The 26,914-nt window shown below is 46.6% G+C and overlaps 2 protein-coding genes across 6 annotated transcripts; both read left to right on the top strand.

Moving 5' to 3' along the window:
* The first annotated feature begins 77 nt into the window (after positions 1-77).
* On the top strand, positions 78-26,081 carry kiaa1328 (KIAA1328 ortholog). Of its 4 annotated transcripts, none has more exons than XM_031577363.2 (10): positions 78-182; positions 726-761; positions 1,121-1,460; positions 2,558-2,673; positions 11,914-12,038; positions 14,828-15,363; positions 16,168-16,266; positions 17,441-17,538; positions 17,770-17,878; positions 25,142-26,081. In XM_031577363.2, the coding sequence occupies exons 1-10, from the start codon at positions 128-130 to the stop codon at positions 25,335-25,337; spliced, it is 1,710 nt and encodes a 569-aa protein (XP_031433223.1). In that variant the 5' UTR covers positions 78-127; the 3' UTR covers positions 25,338-26,081. The 4 variants fall into 4 exon arrangements, with proteins under 4 accessions (XP_031433223.1, XP_012685521.2, XP_031433225.1 ...); XM_012830067.3 differs by having other exon boundaries at positions 17,746-17,878; XM_031577364.2 differs by lacking the exon at positions 78-182 and adding an exon at positions 198-299 and having other exon boundaries at positions 678-761; positions 17,746-17,878.
* On the top strand, positions 7,494-10,033 carry LOC122133341. Of its 2 annotated transcripts, none has more exons than XM_042709347.1 (2): positions 7,494-8,166; positions 8,273-10,033. In XM_042709347.1, the coding sequence occupies exons 1-2, from the start codon at positions 7,603-7,605 to the stop codon at positions 10,016-10,018; spliced, it is 2,310 nt and encodes a 769-aa protein (XP_042565281.1). In that variant the 5' UTR covers positions 7,494-7,602; the 3' UTR covers positions 10,019-10,033. The 2 variants fall into 2 exon arrangements, with proteins under 2 accessions (XP_042565281.1, XP_042565282.1); XM_042709348.1 differs by having other exon boundaries at positions 7,494-8,171; positions 8,557-10,033.
* Positions 26,082-26,914: the final 833 nt, after the last annotated feature.

The raw sequence follows: 26,914 nt of genomic DNA, 5'->3' as shown, positions 1-26,914 counted from the left end.
ATAACCTTTAACCAATGATAGGATGTCATTTTTAGAGCCAACGAATTACACAACGTAAGGGCGGGACCAAGGTTAAGTCGACCACAGGAGCGCCCCGAATCCGCTTAGAAGTGGCGGTTGTTTCAACATGGCGATTGCCGCAGAGGAAGGAAACAAATCTGGGATATTTTGGATCAATGACAGTATCCTTTATTTTATTTTGCACAGAGTAAAGATTTGAATTTTGCTTTGATGACTTTGCCTGTAAAGTAGTGTACTACATTAAATAGATGTCTACCGAAGACGTGTCGAAAACGATGGTAAACCTAGCAAGGATTCTATCCAAAACTTAGCTTAGTTTGCTAACGTTAAAGAGACTAGCAGCCTGACAGACCAAATAACGGTCTTGCCAGCTAACTTTATATTTTCGACAAGCTACAGTAGCAGTTTTACCTGACAGTTAGGAGGTGCTCTGTTGGCTAAACTGACATCTTTGGCTGGTAATTTGTTTGGTAGCTTTTATCTTGTAACACTGTGCTGCCTATACCATTGGTGTGTCACGAGAAGAGGAAAATGCAGTTTAGGTCAGGTTTACTGGTAGAACTGGGCAGTCAGTTATCGTGCTTGTTGGCTAAATGCACGTGTAAGTCAGCTTCCTCGGTGTTAAAGTATTTAGCTACTTTGTTTGACTATTGCAGGCATTCTTGTTCCTGAAAGTAGGTTGTTGATGTCCTTAACGTCCACAGCATCAGACGAAGATCAACCAATGGTATTTGTCCCAGGTGAGACGTCAAACGTGGCACAAGTTGGTCCCGTCGTTTTTCACTGCTTTGCTTGTATCATTCCCTTGATGGAAAGCTCGCCTGTGGTCTTTGTGGAAAGACAGTCTTTAGTGTCAATAGTATCACGTAATTTAGTTTCCCCTCCATTTATTACAGTGACATTATTTGTAGTTTATACGTGAGGTGTTTTTACACATGTGTATTGTCATGAATGGCATTCCATTGCATTTGTGTGACTTTAAACTCACCCTGTGAATGCCAATAATATGTATATATTATAATAATGGATGGCTTCATTAGAGTGCTTTATCAGTTATAGCACATCATATTTATTCTACTCCCCTCCTTTGCTCTCACAGGTGTGAGCAGGAAACCTGGCCTAAGACTAGGCTCAGGGTGCACTGAAGAGGGGAAGAGCAAAGTACAGATGGGGTTAGGCCATGAGAGAGGAACCAGGAGGGGGCAAAGCCAGCAGTCGTCCCGTTCTGCCCTCTCCTCTGTGGGGAAGTCATCAACAAAAACAACCCCCTCTACAAGACCTGATTCAGCTAAAGCCAGGTCTCCAGCTCCAACCCACAGACCTCCTGAGGATCCACTTGGCTCACCACAAACGGCCCCTGTTAAGACCAAGCCCTCGCTGAAGGACCTCTGTCCAGAAGACAAGCGGCGTATCGCCAGTCTCATCCAGGAGTTGGCCAGGTAAGCTGTCTGTCCATGATAGTCTGTGATTGTCCCTATTGGGAAACTTTGGCACAGTGATGAGGAAAGTTATGTTTTGCCAGTTCTGTGGAAGGCTATTTCCCTACCAACAGGACAATTTGTAATACAAACTAATTTGTACCAGTTCAAAGTCATGATTTTCCTCCGTTATTCTTAAGCAGCCACATTTGAAGGCAAGCAGATAAGATGACTGCCAATGCATATGTACCGTAAATCCTCAAATTGTGGCCGGGGTCTTTTATTTACTTAGGCTGCACAGCGCACAGGCCTTTATTTGGGGCAGGCCTTTATTTCTTACTTATTATACGGCTCTTCAGAATGTTCCAAAAAGTTCAGTTGATTTAAATGGGCCACCCCAACATTCGCAGGTCTGTAATTTCTTGATATTCAGTGCGAAAAGTTAATGACCGCTGTCATTGGCAACGGGTTTTGTGCTTCTAATTCACATCTTTCATATCATTCCAGCAAGTAGTCCGGTAATTTAACGTAACGGAAAGTCATTGTAACTTGAAGTCAGCAAGTAATGGGTTGCTACGCAACACCTGAAACTTTAAAGTTCTATTAGCCTGAAGAACAATTTATTTTCTTTGTGGAAATCACGAAACGGCAATAAAATCATTAAAAAGAGGTATTTTGGAGGAATGTCTTCTATCGATTTGGCAAGTAACTGTATAATAACAAATTCGCCTAGTAAGCTTATGTGGGAAAATGTCTTTTTTTTTATTATTATTTCAAACAGCCCATGAAATTAGCCAACAACATTGAACATGAGGAGAACATGTATTTATGAAATGCATTAAATGAAATTGGGATGTCTGCTTTGTGCTGATGGACTGATGCTGGTAGGCTACTGTAAAATAGGCTACCTTATTTTACCCCCGGCCTGTATTTGGGGCCCGGCCTTTATTAGTCCGTATCGACCATGCCCCCGGCTACTATGAAGCCCAGCCTCTAATTGAATCCCGGTCTTTATTTGAGGATTTACGGTATGCAGCTTAAAGTTTTTTGACGAAACCGATGTTGTAAATGAGCAATGGCAATGTGTCTTAAGATTTGTGTGTATATTCTTTCCTCAGAGTGAGTGAGGAGAAGGAGGAGTCTGTACAGAAGTTGAAAGATGAGCACGAGACGTTTGAGAGGAAGATCCTGGAACTGGAGCAGCAGAACCAGCACATCGTGCACGAAAGGGAAGGTATCCTTTTGCAGAAAACATTTAGAAAGGATTAAGTAGTACATTTAGCAATTTGTTGGTCTTTTAGTTTAATCTACTTAGAGAAAACAATGGAGTTTTGACTTCTGTAAATTCATGTAATTCCTATAGTAGGGGGGAGCTGGGTAAGTCGTCCCACTGCTGATTTCTCCAGAAGTAGGGGCACAGTCTTAAATAACATTGTGTGACACAACCGCCTTAGTGAACATTTTGTTTACTTTTAGTCAAGGTCACCCGAAACTGACCGTAGCACAATTTTCTACACTTTTCCCCCTTTCAGAGTAAAACTATGGCATACCAAAGCATTAGGTCATGGCACATTTCATGTGATAAAACATGTTGGACTTTGGGTATTTACATTTGAACTTTTCTATGGTTAAAGGTCTAAGTAGTGTGTGATTTGATACTTTAACTATGGCCTTAGGTGGAACTAGCCTTGATATTTGCCCTAATTAGTTGATAAGTAAGTTTGGGGGAAGTTGTCATAGTGACCAGGGGCAAGTTGTCATAGTGACCAGGGGCAAGTCACATGTGTTGTGTTGACTGTTCATAGCCCTGGCAGGTTTTTTGCCCTGATATGGAGATGCAGCAGGTAGGGTGCATCACTAGGTCAGCACACATTTACTTTGTTTTTTTGTAAAGTTATGCAACATTTAAAAATCAACTCCAATGTGGGCAGAGAAAGAAATGGCCGGTGCAGAAAGGAAAGAAAGTGTCCAAGTCAAGTTTGATTAAGGAAAAGAGGGCAACAGCGTATTCCATTAAACTTTGGATTACATTAAACATACAAACAACTCCTCAGAGGAGAAGAAGTATTTATGCATTGTCTGTGTAGAAATCGGTCAAAGGAGACTTTGGCTCAATGTGTGAGACACAGCAAATGGCCCACACTGCATATAGGCTAACTCAGGATAGGCAATTTATGTTTTGCCAGAATTATGACTGTATAATGCTGGCAGACCATAGGTCTTTGTCTTAGATTTAGTCTGCCATCATTGTTTTTACAGAAAGTGATTTTATTAGCTCAGAATGATCCTTTCGAGAACATTCGAATGTTCTCATACAGGGTAGCAAATGTTTACTCGCACAACTGTTGCTAGGCAATCTTTACACATTGTTCTAGCTCAAAGGGGCATACTTTTTTTTCTCTTCGCAAATGCCAATAGCAATGTCAGAAGTTGTAATTGATTTTGGCCCTAAAGCTTTTGTCTGTTCCCTAAATCGGAGGAAAAGGTCTTCCATTAGTTCCTCTGGTTTGTAGAGCATGCTACATTGCCAGCAGTAACTATACGTCATTGGCTAGTTTAGCTGTCTGTTGCAGCCCACTGTTGTCTAATAATCTTTAGTCAGCACAGAAGGGTTTGTACAGTGTTAGATAGGACCAGAGAGTGCATTTAGAAGTGGCTCCATACTGTTACAATTATATTCTTCAAGGGTTTTACTCTATGTGAACAGCAGGTGGCAGTGTTTACCAAGCAAATAGTCTTTGGCTGTGGGGATGAGAGATACTATGGCAGATGGGGGTTGTGGTGTTTCAATCCAGATGCTTTAAACAGTCTAGAAATGTCATGGTTTTAGAGGGTGGTCTGGTTTAGAAGGTCCTGGCAGAAGTATGAGTCATTTTTGGTTTTGAACATGCGCTGTTTCACCTTGAGATAAACAGAGCTCTGAAGGTCTTCAAGAGGGGATTGAATGCTTGGTTGTTTGTGGATGGTATTGGCTGTGAGCTGCTGAATGTATGTGTACTGGTGTGTGATATATATATTTTTTTAAATCTGGTCTGTAGGAAATCTCTCCTTTTTTTGAGGGCTGTTACTGAGCTGTGGTTTGAATGCTTGCCTCTCTAACCTTGCGCTGTTTGGTTTTGTGTGTAACTCTGCCTGACCATGCTGCTGGCCACACTCCATTATACAGAGATCTGAAGTAATACGGTCTGTGTGCCCTTCTTGTGCCAGCCAATTACACCCGCAGAGATCAGGCACGCTACTCGCAATCCTCCACCTCTGGCAACTCCTCCGCCTGTCGGTGATTTTTATTTATTTATTTATTTATTTATTTATTTATTTTTTGCTCAGGGTCAAGAGAACGAGGCGGCGTGGCCTCTTCCGGCGAACAAGCCTCCGTGGCGAGTGCGAGGAAGAGTGATGGCTGGCCGGCCAAATTGCACAATTGGCAGCGGAGCTGCGAAATTAAGAAACACACAACTCAATTAAACGCACTTAAGCTGGCGGCCTTGGCATTTGAGCCGCAGTCCTAAACTCCATTAAAAAGAGATTTGGAAGGCGGGCGGAAGGCGGGCAGGCAAGCAGAGCGAACCATGTGCACAGAAGCGCCCCACGGAGATGGCCGTGCTCTTAAAGACCCTGTCGAGACACGCCGCCTCTTTAAACGCCTGCCGAAGGTGGAGGGGAAAGGCAAAGGCAAACAGATCCCGTGAAGACTAATCTGTGGAACAATCAGGTTTCCTCATATCCACCACGATCAGAGTTATCACGGGGATATTGGAGAGAGGGGCAGAGAGAGAGTGAAAGAGGGAGGAAGAGAGCTAAGGAGAGGGAGGGAGGGAGAGAGAAAGAGAGAGAGAGAGAGAGAGAAATTGAGAAAAATCGTTGTTTAAATTCTGTGCGCAGGAAGAAGTTAAGGAGCTCATGTTGAGAATGAAATTAGGATTTGATCAAGGCTCTCCTTGGCATTCTTGCCCACGTCTCCTAACTGTAGATTCCATTACAGGCGGAGGGCGCAGAAAATTGGTCTTAACCGGGAATTTTTATTAAAAAGTGAAAATCAGCCTCAGAAGCAAAACGTAGTCATCAAGCACACACACACACACACACACACACACACACACACACACACACACACACACACACACACACACACACACACACACACACACACTCACACACACATACCAGACACCTCAGGCTAAAGCGCTTTCTCAGGGTTAGAATGAGCTCTCTTTCCTTTAGTCCTTGTGCAGTCTGATCTGTTAATACTTTGATGAGACCACAGTACATTCAGAAGGTGCCATTTTGTTTTCATCTGTCCAGAATCTGTGATTGGGTTGGACTTTTTTACTCCACAGCTTTGCCTGTGATGATGCACCCAAAGGGTTGTAGCTGTTTGTGTTTCCTTTGGTGGCTTCACTTGCCGTACAGGGGAAGGCTCACGTTTAACTAATTAAAGTATTAATAATTTCAAGTAAAATCCTTATTTTGGGTTTAGGATTGAGGGAATCACTCGCTCTCATCACACTGATTTTCTGCAGGCAGTTAAGCTTTCAGACATGCTAATATTGGAAGTAACAAACCGCGCGGCCTGGATAAATGAAATCTAATCAGATTCGTAATGGAAGAAATCAACGACAAATCTTTCGCAAGTCATTTAGGGACAGCCGCCGCCTGTGTAAACGCTCGTCCTCGCATCAAATTACTTTGCCACACACACACACACTCTCTCTCTCCCTCACGCACAAACACACTTGCAAACACGGGCCGGGCAAAAATATGCCATGTCTCCTATGCCATTTTTTGTTCTACCTCGTGCCGAGATTTCATTATTTCATTTCTGCCCACACTGACAGGGGGAGTGAATCACGTTGACAGAGGCTGTCTAAAATATCCAATAGACAGACAGACCGACACGCACACACACACACACACACACACACACACACACACACACACACACACACACACACACACACACATTCACTGTGTGTATTTTTGGATGGCGGAGCAAGCCGAGAGGCGGCAGAACCCGAGGAGGTGGAGGAGGAGGAGATGTCGCCTGCCATCTTCCTTGCTGATACGGAGGCTGTGGGTGCAGAGCTGCCGTTGGCCAGGGGCCAGCTGTGGCTCCGCGCTGTGGCAGCCACGTGGGATGCCCTAGTGCATCTTGGGAAAAGAGACTGATATCGGCTGCGATCAGGCCGAGTCAGACTTCTGCTCACGTGTACACACACACACACACTGGGGATATGAAAGCATTTATGTGTGTGGCTGTGTGTGTGTGTGTTTCCATGCACTGTTGTGTGTGTTTGTAACCTGTCAGGTGATGTTACCCACTACTCTATTTCCAGAGGTAGTTTACTGAACAATAATGTTTGAGTGTTTAGGATTTAGCCATATTAAATGGTTAATAAAGGTCCATATTTGCTTAGGATTAGAAGTGTTTGACTTGTCTAAGTAATTGTGAGTCAATGAATGTGATTCAGTGAATCAGCATAATAATTCAGGCTTTGTGAGCTGAATAGGCCTAGATAAAAACTATAGTCAAATTTGTCCACTGGCTCCATCATTAATGATGACAATAGGCAATAAATATTTAAACTTAATTATTAATTAATTAGCGGAAGCGCTGAAGTCAGCACATGCGTACGCTGTATGGTGCAACGCGTTTGCCTCGCCGAAGTGAGTCAGCCTGACAGCGAGAGCATTGCATCACTTCCACCACTGCTACATCAAAACCCTGCACTTTGACCATGCAGTCGAGATCAAAGCCTCACTTAATATTGAAACAGTCTTTGGGCTTTGCGCAAAAGTTCAACTCTGGTGTGGTTGGCGTAGTTGGCGAGAGCGGTCATCTGCGTGCGTGCGTGTGTGTGTGTGTGAGTCATCTTCTCTGAGCCAAGGGTAGTGGGTGGGATGGTGGGTGTGATGGAGTCTGATTAGGGCGAGGAAGGCTTTTGAAGCCACGCTTGTGTAATTAACTGTAGCACTTGCGCTTTGTGCAGTTTTATTTTACTGCTCAAATGCTTGCCATTGGTTTGGGCTCCTATGACTCCTTGCAGCACTTGAAATCCACTTCAGATCCCCTCGAATCCCAGGTCATGGGTGCCTCACACTTCAGATCCCCTCGAATCCCAGGTCATGGGTGCCTCACACTTCAGATCCCCTCGAATCCCAGGTCATGGGTGCCTCACACTTCAGATCCCCTCGAATCCCAGGTCATGGGTGCCTCACACTTCAGATCCCCTCGAATCCCAGGTCATGGGTGCCTCACACTTCAGATCCCCTCGAATCCCAGGTCATGGGTGCCTCACACTTCAGATCCCCTCGAATCCCAGGTCATGGGTGCCTCACACTTCAGATCCCCTCGAATCCCAGGTCATGGGTGCCTCACACTTCAGATCCCCTCGAATCCCAGGTCATGGGTGCCTCACACTTCAGATCCCCTCGAATCCCAGGTCATGGGTGCCTCACACTTCAGATCCCCTCGAATCCCAGGTCATGGGTGCCTCACACTTCAGATCCCCTCGAATCCCAGGTCATGGGTGCCTCACACTTCAGATCCCCTCGAATCCCAGGTCATGGGTGCCTCACACTTCAGATCCCCTCGAATCCCAGGTCATGGGTGCCTCACACTTCAGATCCCCTCGAATCCCAGGTCATGGGTGCCTCACACTTCAGATCCCCTCGAATCCCAGGTCATGGGTGCCTCACACTTCAGATCCCCTCGAATCCCAGGTCATGGGTGCCCTCACACTTCAGATCCCCTCGAATCCCAGGTCATGGGTGCCCTTCAGATCCCTGATCCCAGCATGGTGCCTCACCTTCAATCCCTCGAATCCAGGTCATGGGTGCCTCACACTTCAGATCCCCTCGAATCCCAGGTCATGGGTGCCTCACACTTCAGATCCCCTCGAATCCCAGGTCATGGGTGCCTCACACTTCAGATCCCCTCGAATCCCAGGTCATGGGTGCCTCACACTTCAGATCCCCTCGAATCCCAGGTCATGGGTGCCTCACACTTCAGATCCCTCGAATCCCAGGTCATGGGTGCCTCACACTTCAGATCCCCTCGAATCCCAGGTCATGGGTGCCTCACACTTCAGATCCCCTCGAATCCCAGGTCATGGGTGCCTCACACTTCAGATCCCCTCGAATCCCAGGTCATGGGTGCCTCACACTTCAGATCCCCTCGAATCCCAGGTCATGGGTGCCTCACACTTCAGATCCCCTCGAATCCCAGGTCATGGGTGCCTCACACTTCAGATCCCCTCGAATCCCAGGTCATGGGTGCCTCACACTTCAGATCCCCTCGAATCCCAGGTCATGGGTGCCTCACACTTCAGATCCCCTCGAATCCCAGGTCATGGGTGCCTCACACTTCAGATCCCCTCGAATCCCAGGTCATGGGTGCCTCACACTTCAGATCCCCTCGAATCCCAGGTCATGGGTGCCTCACACTTCAGATCCCCTCGAATCCCAGGTCATGGGTGCCTCACACTTCAGATCCCCTCGAATCCCAGGTCATGGGTGCCTCACACTTCAGATCCCCTCGAATCCCAGGTCATGGGTGCCTCACACTTCAGATCCCCTCGAATCCCAGGTCATGGGTGCCTCACACTTCAGATCCCCTCGAATCCCAGGTCATGGGTGCCTCACACTTCAGATCCCCTCGAATCCCAGGTCATGGGTGCCTCACACTTCAGATCCCCTCGAATCCCAGGTCATGGGTGCCTCACACTTCAGATCCCCTCGAATCCCAGGTCATGGGTGCCTCACACTTCAGATCCCCTCGAATCCCAGGTCATGGGTGCCTCACACTTCAGATCCCCTCGAATCCCAGGTCATGGGTGCCTCACACTTCAGATCCCCTCGAATCCCAGGTCATGGGTGCCTCACACTTCAGATCCCCTCGAATCCCAGGTCATGGGTGCCTCACACTTCAGATCCCCTCGAATCCCAGGTCATGGGTGCCTCACACTTCAGATCCCCTCGAATCCCAGGTCATGGGTGCCTCACACTTCAGATCCCCTCGAATCCCAGGTCATGGGTGCCTCACACTTCAGATCCCCTCGAATCCCAGGTCATGGGTGCCTCACACTTCAGATCCCTCGAATCCCAGGTCATGGGTGCCTCACACTTCAGATCCCCTCGAATCCCAGGTCATGGGTGCCTCACACTTCAGATCCCCTCGAATCCCAGGTCATGGGTGCCTCACACTTCAGATCCCCTCGAATCCCAGGTCATGGGTGCCTCACACTTCAGATCCCCTCGAATCCCAGGTCATGGGTGCCTCACACTTCAGATCCCCTCGAATCCCAGGTCATGGGTGCCTCACACTTCAGATCCCCTCGAATCCCAGGTCATGGGTGCCTCACACTTCAGATCCCCTCGAATCCCAGGTCATGGGTGCCTCACACTTCAGATCCCCTCGAATCCCAGGTCATGGGTGCCTCACACTTCAGATCCCCTCGAATCCCAGGTCATGGGTGCCTCACACTTCAGATCCCCTCGAATCCCAGGTCATGGGTGCCTCACACTTCAGATCCCCTCGAATCCCAGGTCATGGGTGCCTCACACTTTTCACACAAGTTTGAGCAGTTGATACTGAGCAGTTTGTGTACTTCAAATTGTATATAGTGAGGACGAAGCAACAGTACGGTTGTCTGTCATCCTGCGTTGACATTATGGTTGACATAAAATGACTATAAGTTTGAAATGCTGATCAGAAATTATTCATCTGCTGCTCATTTTCATACCACAGTCGTGATGTTCCCACATCAGTCATCATTATGATCTGCATCGGCAGTCATTTTGATCCCAGGCCAGTCAGCATTGTGATCTTGCATCAGCAGTGTTCGGGCGCGCTGATCTAGAAACAGTCTCGGCCCGTCCCGTCCGTAACCCTCGCTGCTGTCATTCTGATGCTATATCAGCACTGCTGCACTGAGGCGTCTGAGAGGTGATGCTTCAGGACTTTAGTTGGCCAAGTTTTTCAGTTTGCTACAAGCTATGAAAAGTTTTTGGGCAGTGTGTGTGTGTGTGTGTCTTCAAAGATACAGAGGGAAAGGGAAAAATAGAGACGGGTTCTGTCATTAGTGGACCCATCAGGCTTGCTATCAGTTCCAGATCGGTTTTGTCTGGTTCTGCTCTGCTGACTGTGTGTGTGTGTGTGTGTGTGTGTGTGTGTGTGTGTGTGAATAAAAGCGTGCCAACATCCTGTCACCCTGCCTGGCTGCCTGCCTGCTCTGGCCCAGCCAGATCCAGATGGAAACGTTGATGTGCAAGACTCTCAAGCATGTGTATTTGTGTGTGTGTGTCTGTGTGTGTGTTTGCCAGAGACTTAAAAACAAACTTGGTTGTTTTCTGCATTTTTGTAGTTCTTCTTGACTGCTACAACAAGCTTGAAACCTAGGAGGTTACTAAGGACAGCTGTGTGTGTGTGTATCCATATGCTAACAGTGTGTGTTAGTTCTTTGTACATTTATTTACATTTAGTTCAGTGGAAAAAGACAGCTTTTTTTTTTTATTGTAAGTAAGTGAACAATACACATAGATCGGTGTGCAGAACTGTATGAATGTTGAAATGTGTAAGTGTGTGTGTTTTGTTTGAAAGTGCAATCTCTGTGAGAGAGAGGGTGTATTTTTCCTGAGGTCTGCTTGTTTCTTTCCTGCAATGGGGCTGTAAGTACACATGTTGGTCTGAAGGCCGACTGAAGCCAGAGAGACCACTGGACTCAGTCAGAGAAGTGTGTGTGTGTGTGTGTGTGTGTGTGTGTGTGTGTGTGTGTGTGTGTGTGTGTGTGTGTGTGTGTGTGTGTGTGTGTGTGTGTGTGTGTGTGTGTGTGTGTGTGTGTGTGTGTGTGTGTGTGTGTGTGTGTGTGTGTGTGTGAGAATCAGGGAGAAAGCGTGTGAGTTCTTCATTTTTGTATTTTTTTTTTGTTCCCTGCCTCTGTCTAGCCCTGGTGTGAACTCTGGGTGTGTGGATGTGGGCTGCTGTAATTATTACCTGAAGGCACTTGGCTGTTCTGTGCTTTGCCGGGTAGAGGCAGATGCCTTACAGGAAAGTGAGTTAGAGGGGCTCAGTCAGATGTGTGTGTGTGTGTGCGTGCGCGCTCCCTCCCTCCCATATGTGTTTGTGTATGTGTCTGTAGGGGGGTTGCTTATTCTTGTTTGTGTGTGTATTTTTGTATGACCGTGAGGGACACTGTGTGGGAGTGTGTGTGTCTATGCCCCAGTTGTTGGTTATATGTGGGGGGAATTGTATGAGCCTCTTGGTGCGCCTGTATTTTTGTATAACCATGAGACAGTGTGTGTGTGTGTGTGAATGACCATGAGGCACTCTGCCTGTGTGTGTCCAGCACTCTAGTGTGTGTGTGTGTGTGTATATATATATATATATATATATATGTGTGTGTGTGTGTGTGTGTGTGTGTGTGTGTGTGTGTGTGTGTGTGTGTATTGACCCCTTGACCCTGGCGTTGTTGCTGAGGCCTGCGGCAGCAGTACAGAGAGTGTCAGGAGCTGCTGTCTCTCTACCAGCAGTACCTCACCCAACAGCAGGACAAACTCAACCAGTCCATCGCCGAGCTCAACCAGGCCCGCTCCCACACCAAGGTAAAGTGTGTGTGTGTGTGTGTGTGTGTGTGTGTGTGTGTGTGTGGCTGTGTCTGTCTCTGTGTATGATGCTGTGTGTGCTTCGATGTATTTGTGCCCTTCTTTGGCTATTCAGTGAAACGAACGAGATGCCAGTCCAATGCAGCGCTCCTTTCAGAGTAGGACAGTCTCCCCCTGTGTATGTTAAGGGATGTATGTAGGGGTGGGGGAAGGTTTCGGAGTGTTTTCATTTTGATGCGGAGAGCCCACCTAACCTAATGCTCAGGTTAGGTTAGGTCAGGTCTGAAAGGACCACCTGGCACTGTCTGTCTGTCTGTCTCCACAGGCATAGCTTACCATTCCTATTTTCATAATTTCATTAAAAATCCACAATCAACTTGCTCCACTTGTAGCAGAAGTAGCGGAGTGACATTCCACACCCGTAGCCTGACCATGTGGTCGGAATGGCCCATCCACACTGTACATAAATGACCTCCACCTCTGTATAACTGATTATTACTACTAGAACCTAAATGTATCCCTTGACTGATCCCAACATCTTGTCACCCTTGGGAATATTATTCTGCAATGAAAGATTGCAGAATAATATTGCCCAGAGAACTGTTTTGAGAACATCCATCAAATTCTAGAACCTGGAAATGTGTTTTAAGGGAGAGGTTCTGTTCTGCTCTTCTTCTGGTTCCTCTGCTCTGTGCAGTTAACTGGACAACTCCGTACTCCTGCTTTTGTGGAACATCCCCCCTGAGTCATCAAACCACCCACCCCACCCCCCTCTTCGCCTTCCTTAGCCGGCCCATTAATGGCGACCAGCCTTACTACAGAATGGTGCCTTTGGGTGGGTTGGGTGCGCCCCCCAGCCAGCTCTGGGGGCTCTGTCTCATTATCTGGCAGTTTTGCTACGGCAAAGCTTTGCAGCCTCGTTGCCTGGACCGAGAGAGAGACAGAGGGAGGGAGAGAGAAAGAGACGGAGAGAGAAAGAGAGAGGGAGAGGGAGATGGAGAAAGAGAAAGAGGCCTGTCCTTACGGGATCCTTGAGTTTGACTAATGCACACTTGCCCGACCCTTGACTTCCTCCTGAATTAGTCATTGCCTCTGTTGTCATGATGAAGGTGGAGGCTCCCTTGTGTGTGTATTACTCACTGTGTTGCCCTCGCACGCCCGCTCTGGGACCCTGCTTACTGTCTGTTTAGTGTGTGTGTGTGTGTGTGTGTGTCTGTGTGTGTCTGTGTGTGTGTGTGTGTGAGAATTTCCACGATGTTTGAAGGGTGAAGATCAGTTGTGTAGTTAAGAATCTTTTCTCCTTTTCTGTCCTCTGTTTATCGGTCTCTTTCTTTCCTTCCCCATTCTCTTCCCCTCCTGCCTTTCTGCTCTCGTCTTTCCTTCCCCATTCTCTTCCCCTCCTGCCTTTCTGCTCTCGTCTCTTCTGTCCTCTCCTTTTCTCCTTGCCCTCGGGTGTGATATTAATCTCTCTTTCTTTCCTAGTACCCTTTCCTCTCTCCTCACTCATATCCCACGTGTGTTTTTCTCCTCTTTGTCTTTCTCTCTCATTTTCCCTTTTCAATGTATTTCCTTCTCTTGGTTTCCTTTCCTCTCCCCCTATCTCTCTCTTTCTCTCTCTGCCTCTGCCTCTGTCCCTTTGCTTTCTCCCTCCCTCCTGCCCCCCCTCTCTCTCTTTCTTTCTTTCTTTCTCTTTCTCTCTCTCTCTCTCTCTTTTTCTCTCTCTCTCTCTCTAATAGGTCGTCTAGTTTTACAGTCCCACTCACTCTGAAAACCATGTGTTTATTGCTATTCCACCATGATGGTGTCTTGTGGGACTGGGAGCAAAGCGCTAAAGTCTGTCCGTTAATCTATCCCCTGGCGAGGTGGTATCGCCACCGATAATCAAAAGCCACTGCTCCAGTGTGCATGGGAAACACAACATGACCATGTTCAAGAAGGGGAAGGGGGGGGGGGGTCCCTCCTTCATGGACCACATTGATATCAGAGTAAGCTCCTGCCCCACTGATGTCCCATCATTTCTCTCAGGATTGTTTAATGTCTATGTGAAGCCATTTAACATCATCCGCAGGTGATCCTGATCACTTTTAACCCCAAAGACTGTTGCTAAATAGTGAGCTGATTTTGAGAAATTAGACATTGCTTCAGGCTGTGAAGCAAACATTTTTTCCTGGTTGCTTTGGTTGCTATGCTAGTTAACTAGCAAGCTAGCTAAGGAAACTTTAATAACCTTAAACGGTTTAAATGGTTAGAGTTCCATTTGCATGAAATGATAGCTATTTATCTAGCTCACATCACAGTCTCAGGTTCATTTATGAAATAATAATAGCAAAGGGTAGAAACCCTCAGGGTGCCTGTGCAGCTTCAGTGCTTGGTCCCCAAATAACTGCTACAATAACAGGTTTAAGTTAGCAGCTAATTAGCTCATATTACACACCCTATCAACTGCCAACTGTTAAGATGGTTCGCTAAGCTAGAGATAGCTAGGATAGTTAAAAGCTGTTTAATATGTGGTAATCCCGTTAAATACAGTCTGGTGGGAATATACACAACACCGTTACTTCACCGTTATAGACTGAGTGGGAATGAAAATGTGTTATTTTTGTTATTTAAAAAAAAAAAATACAAAAATTATTTTGTTGTCATCACTGTGTTGTTTTTACTGATGCATTAGCGGTAAAAGGGATATATGTTGGATGTTTTAAGGGTGCAGTAATGTAAAGGTTTGAATATTGGTTCAACAAACCTCTCTCTCTCGCTCTCTCTCTGTATGCGTCTGTGTTTCTCTCTAGGCCTCCAGAAGCGAGAGGTCGACCCATCGGTCTCGCTCGGCGAAGGCCGGGACGCTGGAAGGTTCCTATCTGGACCTCCCCTCCCCTAGGGACACACCCAGTACCGGCGCTCCTGCTGCTGCTGTCCCCATGGCCCACGCCCGCTCCCTGCTGGCCAATCACGGCCGCTGCCCCCCAGCCACCCCCACGGCCCCCCTCTCCTCCACGGGGTCCTCCGTGAGCGACCGCAAGCCCAGATCGGCCGCTCGTCCCAGGAGAGAGCACTGTTCCTGCTCCCATGCCCAACCAGGGCCAGTAGCCAGCGCGCCCCAGGGGCCAGACAGGGGAGCAGAGGAGGGAGAGCAGCGGGGAGGTGAGGTGGCGGGTGGTTCGGCGGCGCCTCCTCCTGGCTGGGAGGACTGGGAGGAGCGTCGCAGGCGTCTGGTGGAGCAGAAGAGGCAGCTGGAGGAGGAGAGGGAGCGGCTGCAGCAGAGGCTGGCCCTGCAGGAGGACAGGCTGAGCCAGCAGCTCCAGGAGACACGCCTGCTGAATGACGGGTACGCACACACACACACACACACACACACACACATTCACACACGCACAAAAACACAGATGTGAACCATGGACCAGCAGCTTGGCTAGTTCTGCCAGCTGAAAGACAGATGATATAGCTCACTCACAGAAACACATAAAGATATACTCTGTCTTTGAATTACAATTAACACACACACACACACACACACACATTGTAAAATACACTTATTTGACCAGAACCAACAGCTCAGGCAGATATGCTTAATTAACAGCAAGAAGTGTGACATACTGACACACTACCTGCTGTTGCGCACACACACACACACACACAGAGCATGTCATGTCACATCTACAGCACATCAGTGAGTAGACCCACATACAAACACACTCGGACACATACACATGCACATGCGTCCGCAGTACAATGTGTAACACACAGAAACGCGCCTCCACACGTCATGCTGCACAGCTGCCGTACAGCAGAAAGCACTCTCATTTACACTACCAACTGGAACAAGAAGCAGCATGGGGTGTTCTCGACAGATTTAACTAGACGCTCCTCCTGTCTCTCTCTCTCTCTCCTCCTCTCTCCGCCTCTCCCTCATGCTCCCTCTCTCTTACTCTCCCTCTCTCTTTCTCTTCCTCTCTCTTCCTCTCTCTCTTCCTCTCTCTCTCGCTTCATCTCTCTCTCTCTCTCTCTCTCTCTTCCTCTCTCTCTCTCTTCATCTCTCTCTCTTTTTCTCTTTCTCTCTCTCTCTCTCTCTCTCTCTCTTCCTCTCTCTCTCTCTCTGCCTGTCTCCCTCCCTCCCCCCCTCTCCTTTTAGGCTCCAGCAGACAGACACAGCCGGGTTGGAGAAGCATCTTCCAAATGGCGGCTTGCTGAACCAGCCGCCTCTGGTCAATGGCTATGGACACACACACAGGTGAGCACAGCGCAAGGTGGCGTCACGGAGCTCCACCTGGACAAGAGCCCCAAGAGAGAGCTTATATCTTCTTAAGTGGTTCTTTAAATGTAGTCATGCATGTTTTCAATTCAGTCGTTAGGACCGGTGTTATTGGGGCCACCCCCTTGTTTTTAATCCGTTTCTCTGACATTTCTAAATAGATTGCTTAAGTACTTTTTCTATACACCATCTACAATATAATTGTAAACGTTTCCCGCTTATACATATCTGATGATATCTTGTTTTGACAGTTGGTCGTTTGTTAATGTATATTTTTCAATTTCCTTGACTGCTCATGAACTGTAGATTCATTCACATTAATCTGCCCCTGTAGTCTTGCACACTGCCTTAATGCTTTTTGAAGAACCTAAAATTAGAGTAAAAGATTCTTTATTTGTCCTTATACTGTTCATGGAAACCAATTTTCACAGTTTCACTGGGGGTGCAAATCAATTTTCACTTGAAAACCTGAGCTCATGCACCCTTTGACAATGTTAATATATAAGGAATAAATCCAGTACTTTTGTTTTGATGCATACCAAAACATATCCCGAAGTTGAAAAGGGACACCAATGACATTTTGACTCCAACTGGAACTGGCTATCTGGTTCAGTTCAAGGACTTAGGAAAGATAAACTTCAAGGTGCCAGACCAAAAGTTTTTAACAAAAATGCCTTTTTTTCAAACATGATTTGCTTCACATCAAAAATGTATTTTTGCCATGACTAAATAATGCCAGAGGAACAGTTTCTGCAACAAACATGTGAATTGTCAAATACCCTAATACTTAGATTGACAAGACTAGACTAGACATCCCCATGAAGAATAGATGCAGTTGTGTGTAAGACACCCAAAATGTCACACCATCACAGGGTAGGGATGTGCACAGATATCCAATATAAAGTGAGGATGATCATATACTGTATATTTCACCAATGAAGTACAGTATAGAATAAACATTTCCATTTTGATTTATTTTGAAGTCATAAAAAGATGCCATTTTGACTGCTTTTCTGAAGCATATTCAGGAGTGTGCCAAATTATATAGGTCTTTTACACATTAAAATTCAGAAAATAAAGACCCTATCGGCATATATTAAGATATTAAGATACATATTAAGATACACTTTCTGTGTGTTTGTGTGTGTACCAGTGATGAGAGGGGGAATGCATCCCATCTTGCAGTCGCTGCTGAAGTTCTTCTGGCTGGGGACACAAACACAGTACCTCCCAAACACATGTTCTCACAAGGTAAGGTCCCCATAAAGACACACACATACACACACATACACGTGTTTGAGCAACGATGTGCATTTTCACATAGATTTAGTGGTCAACTGCACTAGTTGTGGTTTATTTTCAAGTTTGTCAGTAAGTCAAACAATCATCCCGCCCTTCCAACGGTCCCAGGGACTCTTTACATCGGTTTTCTTTGTCCTGTTGCCCTCCCTCCATCAGAGCCCCCACTCCTGACCAAAAAGGACATGGCCACCTCTCCTGCTGTCCCTCAGAGCACCCTCCTCATGCCCTCTTCTGCCCCCACCATGCCCTCCTGCCTCCCCTGCACCCCACGCCAGCCCCGCCGTGCCAGGTGAGTCACTCTTACACCTCCCTCCCTCCCTCCCTCCTTTCCTCGCCCTCCTTCCCTCCCTCCAGCTCTCCCCTTTCTTTCTCTGGCCCTCTTTTCCAGAACCAGAACTGAACCGTTTGTGATGGTGGAATAAAAAAGCAAAAAAAACAGCTTCCTCTACCCCATCCACAAAGTCACATCCTCAAGTTTTGTGAAGTGAGACTTGCCGTTTGTTTTGCCCCAAAGCTCGCATTGAGCCAGCTGGCTTCCCTCATTATCTCTACCTTTAGTTCCGTTGCACTAATTAGCAAACTCAGACAGCTGATTTATAATGCCGGGGAAGGCTTTGACTTGCTAAACCTGGACCTGAGTTGCAGTGCCTGTCCAATTGAATCCATCTCTCCCAGGTCAACCGCACAGGCCTCTGAACTCTCCTCTGAAAGCGGTGAGGTGACCCCTGATTGTGATGGGGCTGGTCCTTTTTTGGAAAGTACAAAGTACAGTGAAACAGGCTTGTCTCTTGCCTACTGATTTTTTTTTTTAGCCAGACTGTTGGCGCTCCAGTGCTACTCTCGTTTGCCATTTTTATTTTATTTATTTCAAAACAAAAGCTCCACACCCCAATCCCACTCTCAGTGAGTCTGGACCCAGCACAGAGCGCTCAAAACAGTACTCTCTCACCAACAGTGTTTCGTGAGCCAGCCATGTGATGGGGTCTGTGTGTATGTGTGTGTGTGTGTGTGTGTCTGTGTCTGTGTCTGTGTCTGTGTGTGACACCCCAGCTTCCCATCGCTCTCTCTCCGTTTTTCTCCCTTTTCCCCCTCTGTTTCTGTGTCTTCTCGCAGTGTGCTAGGCACAGGCGCTAATTGTATTTAGAGTGCCACAGCTTCCGTCACAGATGCAGAGCCCTCACAAAGAGAGGGGGAAAGAGAGAGAAAGAGAGTGCTGGAACTGTTGGAGAATAAATGATGTGTTTTTGTCTTTTCAAAGAGAGAGAGGGGGAGGAGAGAGAGAGAGAATGTGTGGGGGTGTGTGTGGATGCATGGGGGTGGGTTTGGGAGATGGAGGGATGAAGGAGGGGTGCGACGAGCTAAATTAAGTTTTTTTTATTATCATCCTCTTCTTCTGCGGGACTCTGAAGCTGACAGGAGCCAAGCTGGGCTGCATTAGCCTGCCTGGCAGGAACCTGCCCACCTCACCCTCTCTCCCAGTAATGAGAAGACAGAGGAATGGGGAGAGAGGGAGAGGGGGAGGGAGGGAGGGAAAGAGGAGAGGAGAGAATGAATCCCTGACCACTAGCATGAGGGAAGGGGGGGAATTCATTCGTTTTCTGCCCAGAAAGGCGATTAATGAGACATCTTGTCTTATTTTTATTCATGTAAAGGTATTGCTTTCTTTTATTTTAAGTGTGTGTGTGTGTGTGCATGCACACGTGTGCGTGAGCAGCACTCTAAAAGGCATGCTCATTATTTGTGTCACATTTGTGAAAAAGCCCATCTCATTTGTACATTTTGTAAAAACTATGTTTTTGAATTCCTCCCTGCTTTGTTCAGGAATATTAATCGACTTAATACAAAAGCAACCTTTTACTTCAGTAACATTGCTATTTTAGTCATTCTCCTTGCAGGGTTTGTGACACTGCTCTGTTGTAAATGAGACGTGTTTTATTGTGGATCAGTGAATCCGATGGCTCATTGATGCTCCTGTTGTTCCTTGAGTGCTTGGCAACAGTAGCTACATGTAGAAAGTGAGTGGATCGCTCAGATGTCCTACACAGTCGTCTTGCATAGGCATTTGTTTATATTATTAATTTGATTTATTCATCCAATTATTCACTCTGTGTGGTCTAAATTGTCTATTAATCTGTATCTGTATCTGTCTTTTGATACAAATATGTCTTAATCTAAAAATGAGATGAGGATCAGTAACCCTGTCAAAAGATGAGAACTTCATGCATAAATAATGTTAAGTTCTCCTACTTTTTGGCTTTTTAGCCGTTATCTGCTCAGTCATCCTTCTCCCTCTGTTGCCCTCTCTCCCGAGACAGAGAGAGATTGGGGAGACTGGGCCTGACCCTTTGAGAGACTGGGCCTGACCCTTTGAGAGACTGGGCCTGACCCTTTGCATTCTCTTGCTTTCTCTCTGTCCCTCTCTCTCTCCCTCCCTCTCTCTCTTGCTTTCTCTCTGTCCCTCTTTCTCTTTCTCTCTCTCCCTCTCTCTCTCTCTCTCCCTCCCTCTCTCTCTCTGTCTCTGTCTCTCCCTCTCTTTCTCTCTCTCTCCCTCTCTCCCTCCCTCTCTCTCTCCCTCTCTCTCTCAGGTGGTTAGCCAGTGTGTGGCTCTTGCTAGGCTGATGTGAGGAGCAGGCGCAGGCCTCCTGTATGGGGCATAAATATTTGATTGTAGTCCAGCATCCAGGCATCCCCCTCCCTATTCTCATTTGTGCAAATCAATGAAGTGTGTCATTTTAAAGGCTTTATTTATTTCTGAGACAACCTCGTGTGTGTGTGAGTGTGTGTGTGTGTGTGTATGTGTCTGGGCGTGTATGTTTGTGTGCACGCGTGCGCATGTGTGTGTGTCTGTCTGGGCGTGTGTGTGTCTAATAGAGTGAGAGAAGAAGTGTAATCTTTGATTTCCTTTGTTGTCTGTATGGATGAGAAGGACTAATACACACCAAGGAAAGACTCTGTAGCAACACTGTTTTAGTCATTCACCCTTTTTCTAAGTATCTCTCTCTCTCTCTCTCTCTCTCTCTCTCTCTTACTCTCACTCTCTCTTTCTCTCTCTCTCTCTCTCTCCCCTCCTGGTCTCTTTTAATCACTTTCTCTCTCAGACTTTCTCTCACTAACCAGTGTAATCAATGTACTTTGTGCATCAAGTCATATTTATTTATTTGGCAATTTTTTTTATCCAAAAGTGTTTAAAACATTGGTAGATGCATTGCCGTGGAGTGTTTATAAAAGCACTAACCAGAATAAAAACAATTAAGATGGATGGATATGGAATATATGAGACCAACCCCTCTCCCAAAAACACATTCACATTCTTCTTTACTCGCTCACTCCTCTCTTTCGCTCGCTCACTCGTTCTCTCTTTCTCTCGCTCACTCGTTCTCAGAGCTGTAGTGGTCGGCTGCCTTTTCATTCAGCTCAACACCTGTCTTCAAAACCTCCCCCCCACACTTCCCCCAGCCCAACTGATGCATCTATTGACACAGAGCATCTTTTATTTAAGTGCCGTTGTTACGCCGTCCTCATTTGAACAGGAGCGGGCAGCGTGTGTGTGCTCGCGTGATTACAGCCGCGTTTGATTGACAGCACCAACGGTGCTGCCAGAAGTCTGAACGTTCCCTTTGATTTCATTTATTTATATATTTATGAATTGATTTGGCGCCGCACACACACACACACACACTCTCACTCACATTTGATTTGCTGTTTGTGTGTCGGATGAACCTGCTGGTGCACGTGCTCAGAGAAACGTCAAACGGAGGGAGATGCACTGCTTGCGATGCCAGCCCTGTGAAGGTTTTTGATTGGCTGAAAGCCACAGGTGACTGGTGCGGGGTTGGCGCTGGAGGTCAATCACACTCCCAGTGCTCTGGGCAAGTAAATGTGTGTGTTCGTTAAAATGCCAGTAAATGTGTGCGTTCTTTAACATGCTGTGTTCTGTAATACAGCAGCTATTCAGAGGGTTAGAGGTGATGCACATGCCAACAGTCAATCATGCCATCCCTCCATCATTCAGAGAGAAATGTTCTGTTACAGTGCATATGGGTATAACTTGTCTTGATTTTGCTGTATAACGGACCAGTATTTGACCCTTATAGGGCTGGATGATGGCCTATATCGGGCATGTTTTACATACTGTGTATACTACATATACTTGTTTTGTGATGCTACATGATTATTTGTTTAGAGAGTGTGAGGAGTGCGTCTCTGAGTTTGGAGAGTGTGTGTGTGTTTTGTAGTATTTATAGTTTTGTCACGTGAGGAGTACAATGTAGGTCCTGTGTGTTCCTCTCCTGTAGTGTTGCTGCTTGCCCTGTTTCCCACACCCCAGGTCCCCTGTGTGTGTGTGTGTGTGTGTGTGTGTGTGTGTGTGTGTGTGTGTGTGTGTGTGTGTGTGTGTGTGTGTGCACGTGCGTTTGTTATCTAGTGCCGTGGTGTATGGAGTGGGATCCTGCATTATTCATGCCTCTGTGTCCTGCCGTGATGGATGGCTGTAGGAGAAGCCTGTCCGTTAAATAAATAAACAAATAAATATGCAAATGCTCACATTTCAGAAGGGAGCCGGGCCAAAGTCCCTCCCCGTCAACTAGTATCTCACACACACACACACACACACACACCCTCTCTCAATGCTAAACACTGTTGACAGGCAGAAGGAAACCAAATGAAGAAGACAGATTTAGTTACTAGGAGTCCAATTTCTTCTCCGTGCGGCATTATCCCCTTTTGGTGCAGCATTACCTTAAAGTGTGTGTGTGTGTGTGTGTGTGTGTGTGTGTCTAAATGTGTGTGTGTGAGATTGGCGAGATTGGTGTGTGTGTGTATTTTGTGGAGACGTATTAAAAAACAGATCGAGTGGTCTTTTATGGAACAGGGTGTGTGTGTGTGTAAGCTGATGGGTATAGGTGTTAGAGGCGAATGGCTTAACAAATCCTATGTCTAGTAAGCAGGTACGCTAGTTTTCAGTACATACCCTGTTAGTTCTGTACAACCATCACGTAATGCGGATTGCTAATAACACGCAATCAAATAAGCCATGTTAAACACATCTGCCATTTATAATGAGCAAGTGCAAATGGGCATGTACTTCATGGGAAAAAGAGTGCCTCTGTTATACTGATATACAAGATATTTTGTGTGTGTGTGTGTGTGTGTGTGTGTGTGTGTGTGTGTGTGTGTGTGTGTGTGTGTGTGTGTGTGTGTGTGTGTGTGTGTGTGTGTGTGTGTTCTGGAAACACAACATTTGTCAGTAAATCTGTCCCTTATTGTGTGGAATGAGTTATGCGGTTCACCATGGATCAGAATAGGAGCATTTCACCCAGGTAATATGGATGGTGTAGAGCCACTCAGATGCATTGTGTTCTGTTTGACAGCTTGAATTTAAATGTAATGCTCTGTTTATTGGAAGATTTATACCTGGGTGTTTGGTTGGGCTTTCAGTGGTGAGATTAGTTTGTGCATGTCTATGTGTCTGTGGTGAGATTGATGTGTGTGTGTGTGTGTGTGTGTTTATATGTTTGTGGCGAGATTGGTGTATGTGTGTGTGTGTGTGTGTGTGTGTGTGTGTGTGTGTGTGTGTGTGTGTGTGTGTGTGTGTGAAGACAGATGTCAGATGTATATCTGAAGGTGTGCACACAGCTGAAGAAACACTGGCGAGTGGAAAGGCGAACAGCGTGTTCTGACTGCAGTGAACCGCCCCAGTGTCTGTGTGCATGGACGTGCTGTCAGGCCGTGTGTGTGTTTGTGTGTGTGTGTCTGTGAGCATGGACGTGGTGTCAGGCCGAGTGTGAGCTGAAGGGAGGGGGGGGGGGGGGGGTCAAAGATCAAAAGCGATCGAAGTGACAGTGAAAGAGGAGCGAGCGAGAGAGGGAAGTAACGGAGATGCAGTGACTCATATGTTCAGCACTTAAGTTTACAGCTGATCTGTGGATCTTTGCCAAGCACCTCTGTTAAAGATTGAGTCAACAGGAGACCATGAGCGGAAGACGGGGAGACTATGAAAGGCAGCTGGGGGAGGAATGATCCTTTGGGAGAAAATGGCAGGGAGTGGTTAGAAAATGAAGAAGGTGAACTGTGCAGAGACTGAGGGAGTTGTTAAAAGAAGGGCAGGAAAGTGCATGAGAAATACAGACCAGGAGAAGCCCATTATAGATACTGCATTGAGTTCTGAGGACAAGAGAGAGTGTCTTCTGGCACTGGCCTTGGCCTCCTCATCCTCGTCTCTCTCCCATGTTGTAGTGCAGCAGGAGAGGCGGTGTTACTCTCTCCTTGCTTCTCGTCCCTCAGACGGAGACGGAGCGACTGAAGCCATCGTCTCATCAGCCCATAAAAGCCAGTGTAGTAATCCCTTGTGTCGTCTTTTTTTTTTTTCACCCTCAACTGCTGTTTCAGTGCTTAAACGTAGACTCGTTACTATGAACTCATTTATTCATTCCAACACACACACATACACGCGCACACACACACACACACACACACACACACACGCGCGCGCGCGCGCACACACACCATAAACCGTCCTGTCTGCCCACCGTCCAATGCAAATACACGCTGCTTAAAATGAGAAGGGGATGATGTTTGTTGCACCAGTGGAGCGTGTGTGAAGAATTCATGTTTTCCGTCTGAAACCCACTCGTCTGTCCGTGTACCCTCTGAATAATTTACCCTCTCTCTATTACCTTCATCTGCTTGGGCACTCATTTCCTTATTTATTTCTCTCTTCCCCCTCTCTCTCTCTCTCTCTCTTTTTTTTTTCTCTGTTTATCTGGCTTCGCTCTTTTTCTCTCCCCTCCTGCAGAGGGCTTGAGGGTCAGTGTCTGGTGTAATGAGAGGTTCCCGAAAGAGTTAGATAGTTGTGAGGGGCCAAAGAGTGCACGTCACTCACAACAGTTGAGAAAAATAAATAACGCGTGTGCGTGCGTGTGTGTGTGTGTGTGTTGCCTCTCTATTGCTATTATGCCATAATAACATCACCTTAGTACCATGAAAATGTCTAAGATGAACAGAGCCCTGTACTGTACTGGGAAAACGTACGAAAAACCACGACACTGGAACATTCTAGTTAAACGACAAGGGGAAAAGGACTCGCACCTTTTTGAATCCTGTCACGAGTTGCCTTCATTCTGTAACGCTGTGAAAATCCTTAAATTCTTAACACTGCCTGTGTTAGCTGCTGCGCTTTGAGTGGAGTAAGACATGAGTGTACTTTGTGACTCAACCCTGAGGTTTTAGTTTGGTGGAGAAGCGTTTCTCATGCCACTATGTAGCGTAGCGTGTCCATAATGTGGTGTGATCGTGATGACGGCTGTATAACGTAGTGTGTCTGTGATGTGGTGTGACGGTGATGGCGGCTGTATAAAGTAGTGTGTCTGTGATGTGGTGTGACGGTGATGGCGGCTGTATAAAGTAGTGTGTCTGTGGTGTGACGGTGATGACGGCTGTATAACGTAGTGTGTGTGTGATGTGGTGTGACGGCGATGAGAGCTGTATAATGTGGTGTGACGGCGATGACGGCTGTATAACGGAGTGTGTCTGCGTCTGTGCTGTGACGTTGCAGTCCCAACTCGTCCCTGATCGAACTGCTGGAGATCTTCAGCCCCGTCTCCCTGATGGAGGTTCCCGGCCCGCGGGGCCCCGCCCGCGCCCTCCGGCCCCAGCGCCACGGCCTCCTCACCCCGGCCGCACGCTCCTGTCTGCCCCCCCAGGACCCAGAGGAGAGCCAGATTCTGGAGGACATCTTCTTCATCTGCTGAGCATCGTACTGCACACACACACACACACACACACACACATGCAAATACATGCTAACAGACATGCACGCATAAACAGAAAGCCCCAGCGGAAGGACCGTGTCTTCAACTGTAATAGTTGTAATAGCAGCCGCTGTCAGTAGCTTTGACTTGATTTGGTCATGAAGGGGCCATCTGTGCCAATGCCGGGGTGGTGAACCATATGTAGATTAGAGGAAGGATGGATGGAGGGAGGGAGGGAGGGAGGGAGGGGGGGAGAGTGAACATGGATAGAGGGAGAAGGAGAACAAAAGGGAAAGAGAAGAAGAGATAAGGCACAGACTGACAGGCAGGGGAATTCTAGGAAGTTGATCTGAGATGGTTGTGTTGCCTTATCTGGTGCTGACTTGGGGCTGGCTGATGATTTGGCTGTCCAAAGTGTGTGTGTGTGTGTGTGTGTGTGTGTGTGTGTGTGTATGCTGCCTTTCAGGGTAACTCCTCAGTTACTCGGTTTAATATGAATGAAGAGGAATTAACAAAGTGACCATTAGTAGCAGGAAAATCTCTCTCAAGCACAGTCACACATACACACACACACACATGTCACGTGTTGTTCTTACTACTACATTTCCAAATGCCTTTTTGCAGTGTCTTTTCTTGATGACTCATACCCAAATCATGGTGTGGCTGATGTTTTATTTTTAATACCTTTTTTACTTGTGTGTTTTTTTTAATGTTAACATAATAAAAATGTATTTATATAAGCCCTCTTGAGCATGGTGACATTATTCAGCCCGTGTCATTTTTTCAAATTTCTAAGCAAATACTGCTCTTTAACGTATGACTTACCAAATGAGTCCTAACCGCTGTTTTAAAAAGATCAGTGCAACCATAGATCTCACACAAACAAACACACACACACACACACACACACTCCCCTACTGAAATACATACGAATGTACACACATACAGACAAGCCAGCTATTGGCTCTGAATATTAGGCAGTGGATTAGTGAGCGGCTGCTCCTCGTGTACATGGTAACAGTGGGGTGGGGCGGGGGGGCATATGCCACAGTCACTTCACCTGAGTGACAAACCCTTGCCCAGAGCACAGACGCACCAGACAGGGTCACCAGCATTTACAAATTAACCCTTGGGGCTAATGAACTAATTACAGTGAGCTGAACATTAACTATTGATCGACACTCATTTTAACTAATCAAGGCACCTCTTTGCAAATACTACATGTAGTTTATCTGTGATCTTTAAGCTGGGATACCGACATTAAGCAAGCAATATTAAGTGAAGGACATCTGTTATATTATAGTTCAACGCTCAATTATATGCTGTGAATCTAGTGATACGTGTGTGAGAAAGAAAGAAGAGTAATTCTCTTATTCTCTTAGTCCTCTTTGGGAGGGCACTTACACAAGCACAGAAGGCAAATATTCTGTGTTATACCAGTGAGCGAAATAAAATGTGATTTCTTTTTGGCCATTATGCCTTGTCAGAACATCCTGGGTAGCAGCCAGATCATAAATATGGAGATCCTTACTGCTGACAAGTTCTCCATCCCACACAATTCTATTCATGGAACTTGT

The sequence above is a fragment of the Clupea harengus genome, chromosome 12 (genome assembly GCF_900700415.2).
Source record: "Clupea harengus chromosome 12, Ch_v2.0.2, whole genome shotgun sequence".
Lineage (NCBI taxonomy): Eukaryota > Metazoa > Chordata > Actinopteri > Clupeiformes > Clupeidae > Clupea > Clupea harengus.
Note: the sequence above shows the minus strand (reverse complement) of the source record. Positions and strands in the feature narration are given on the sequence as shown.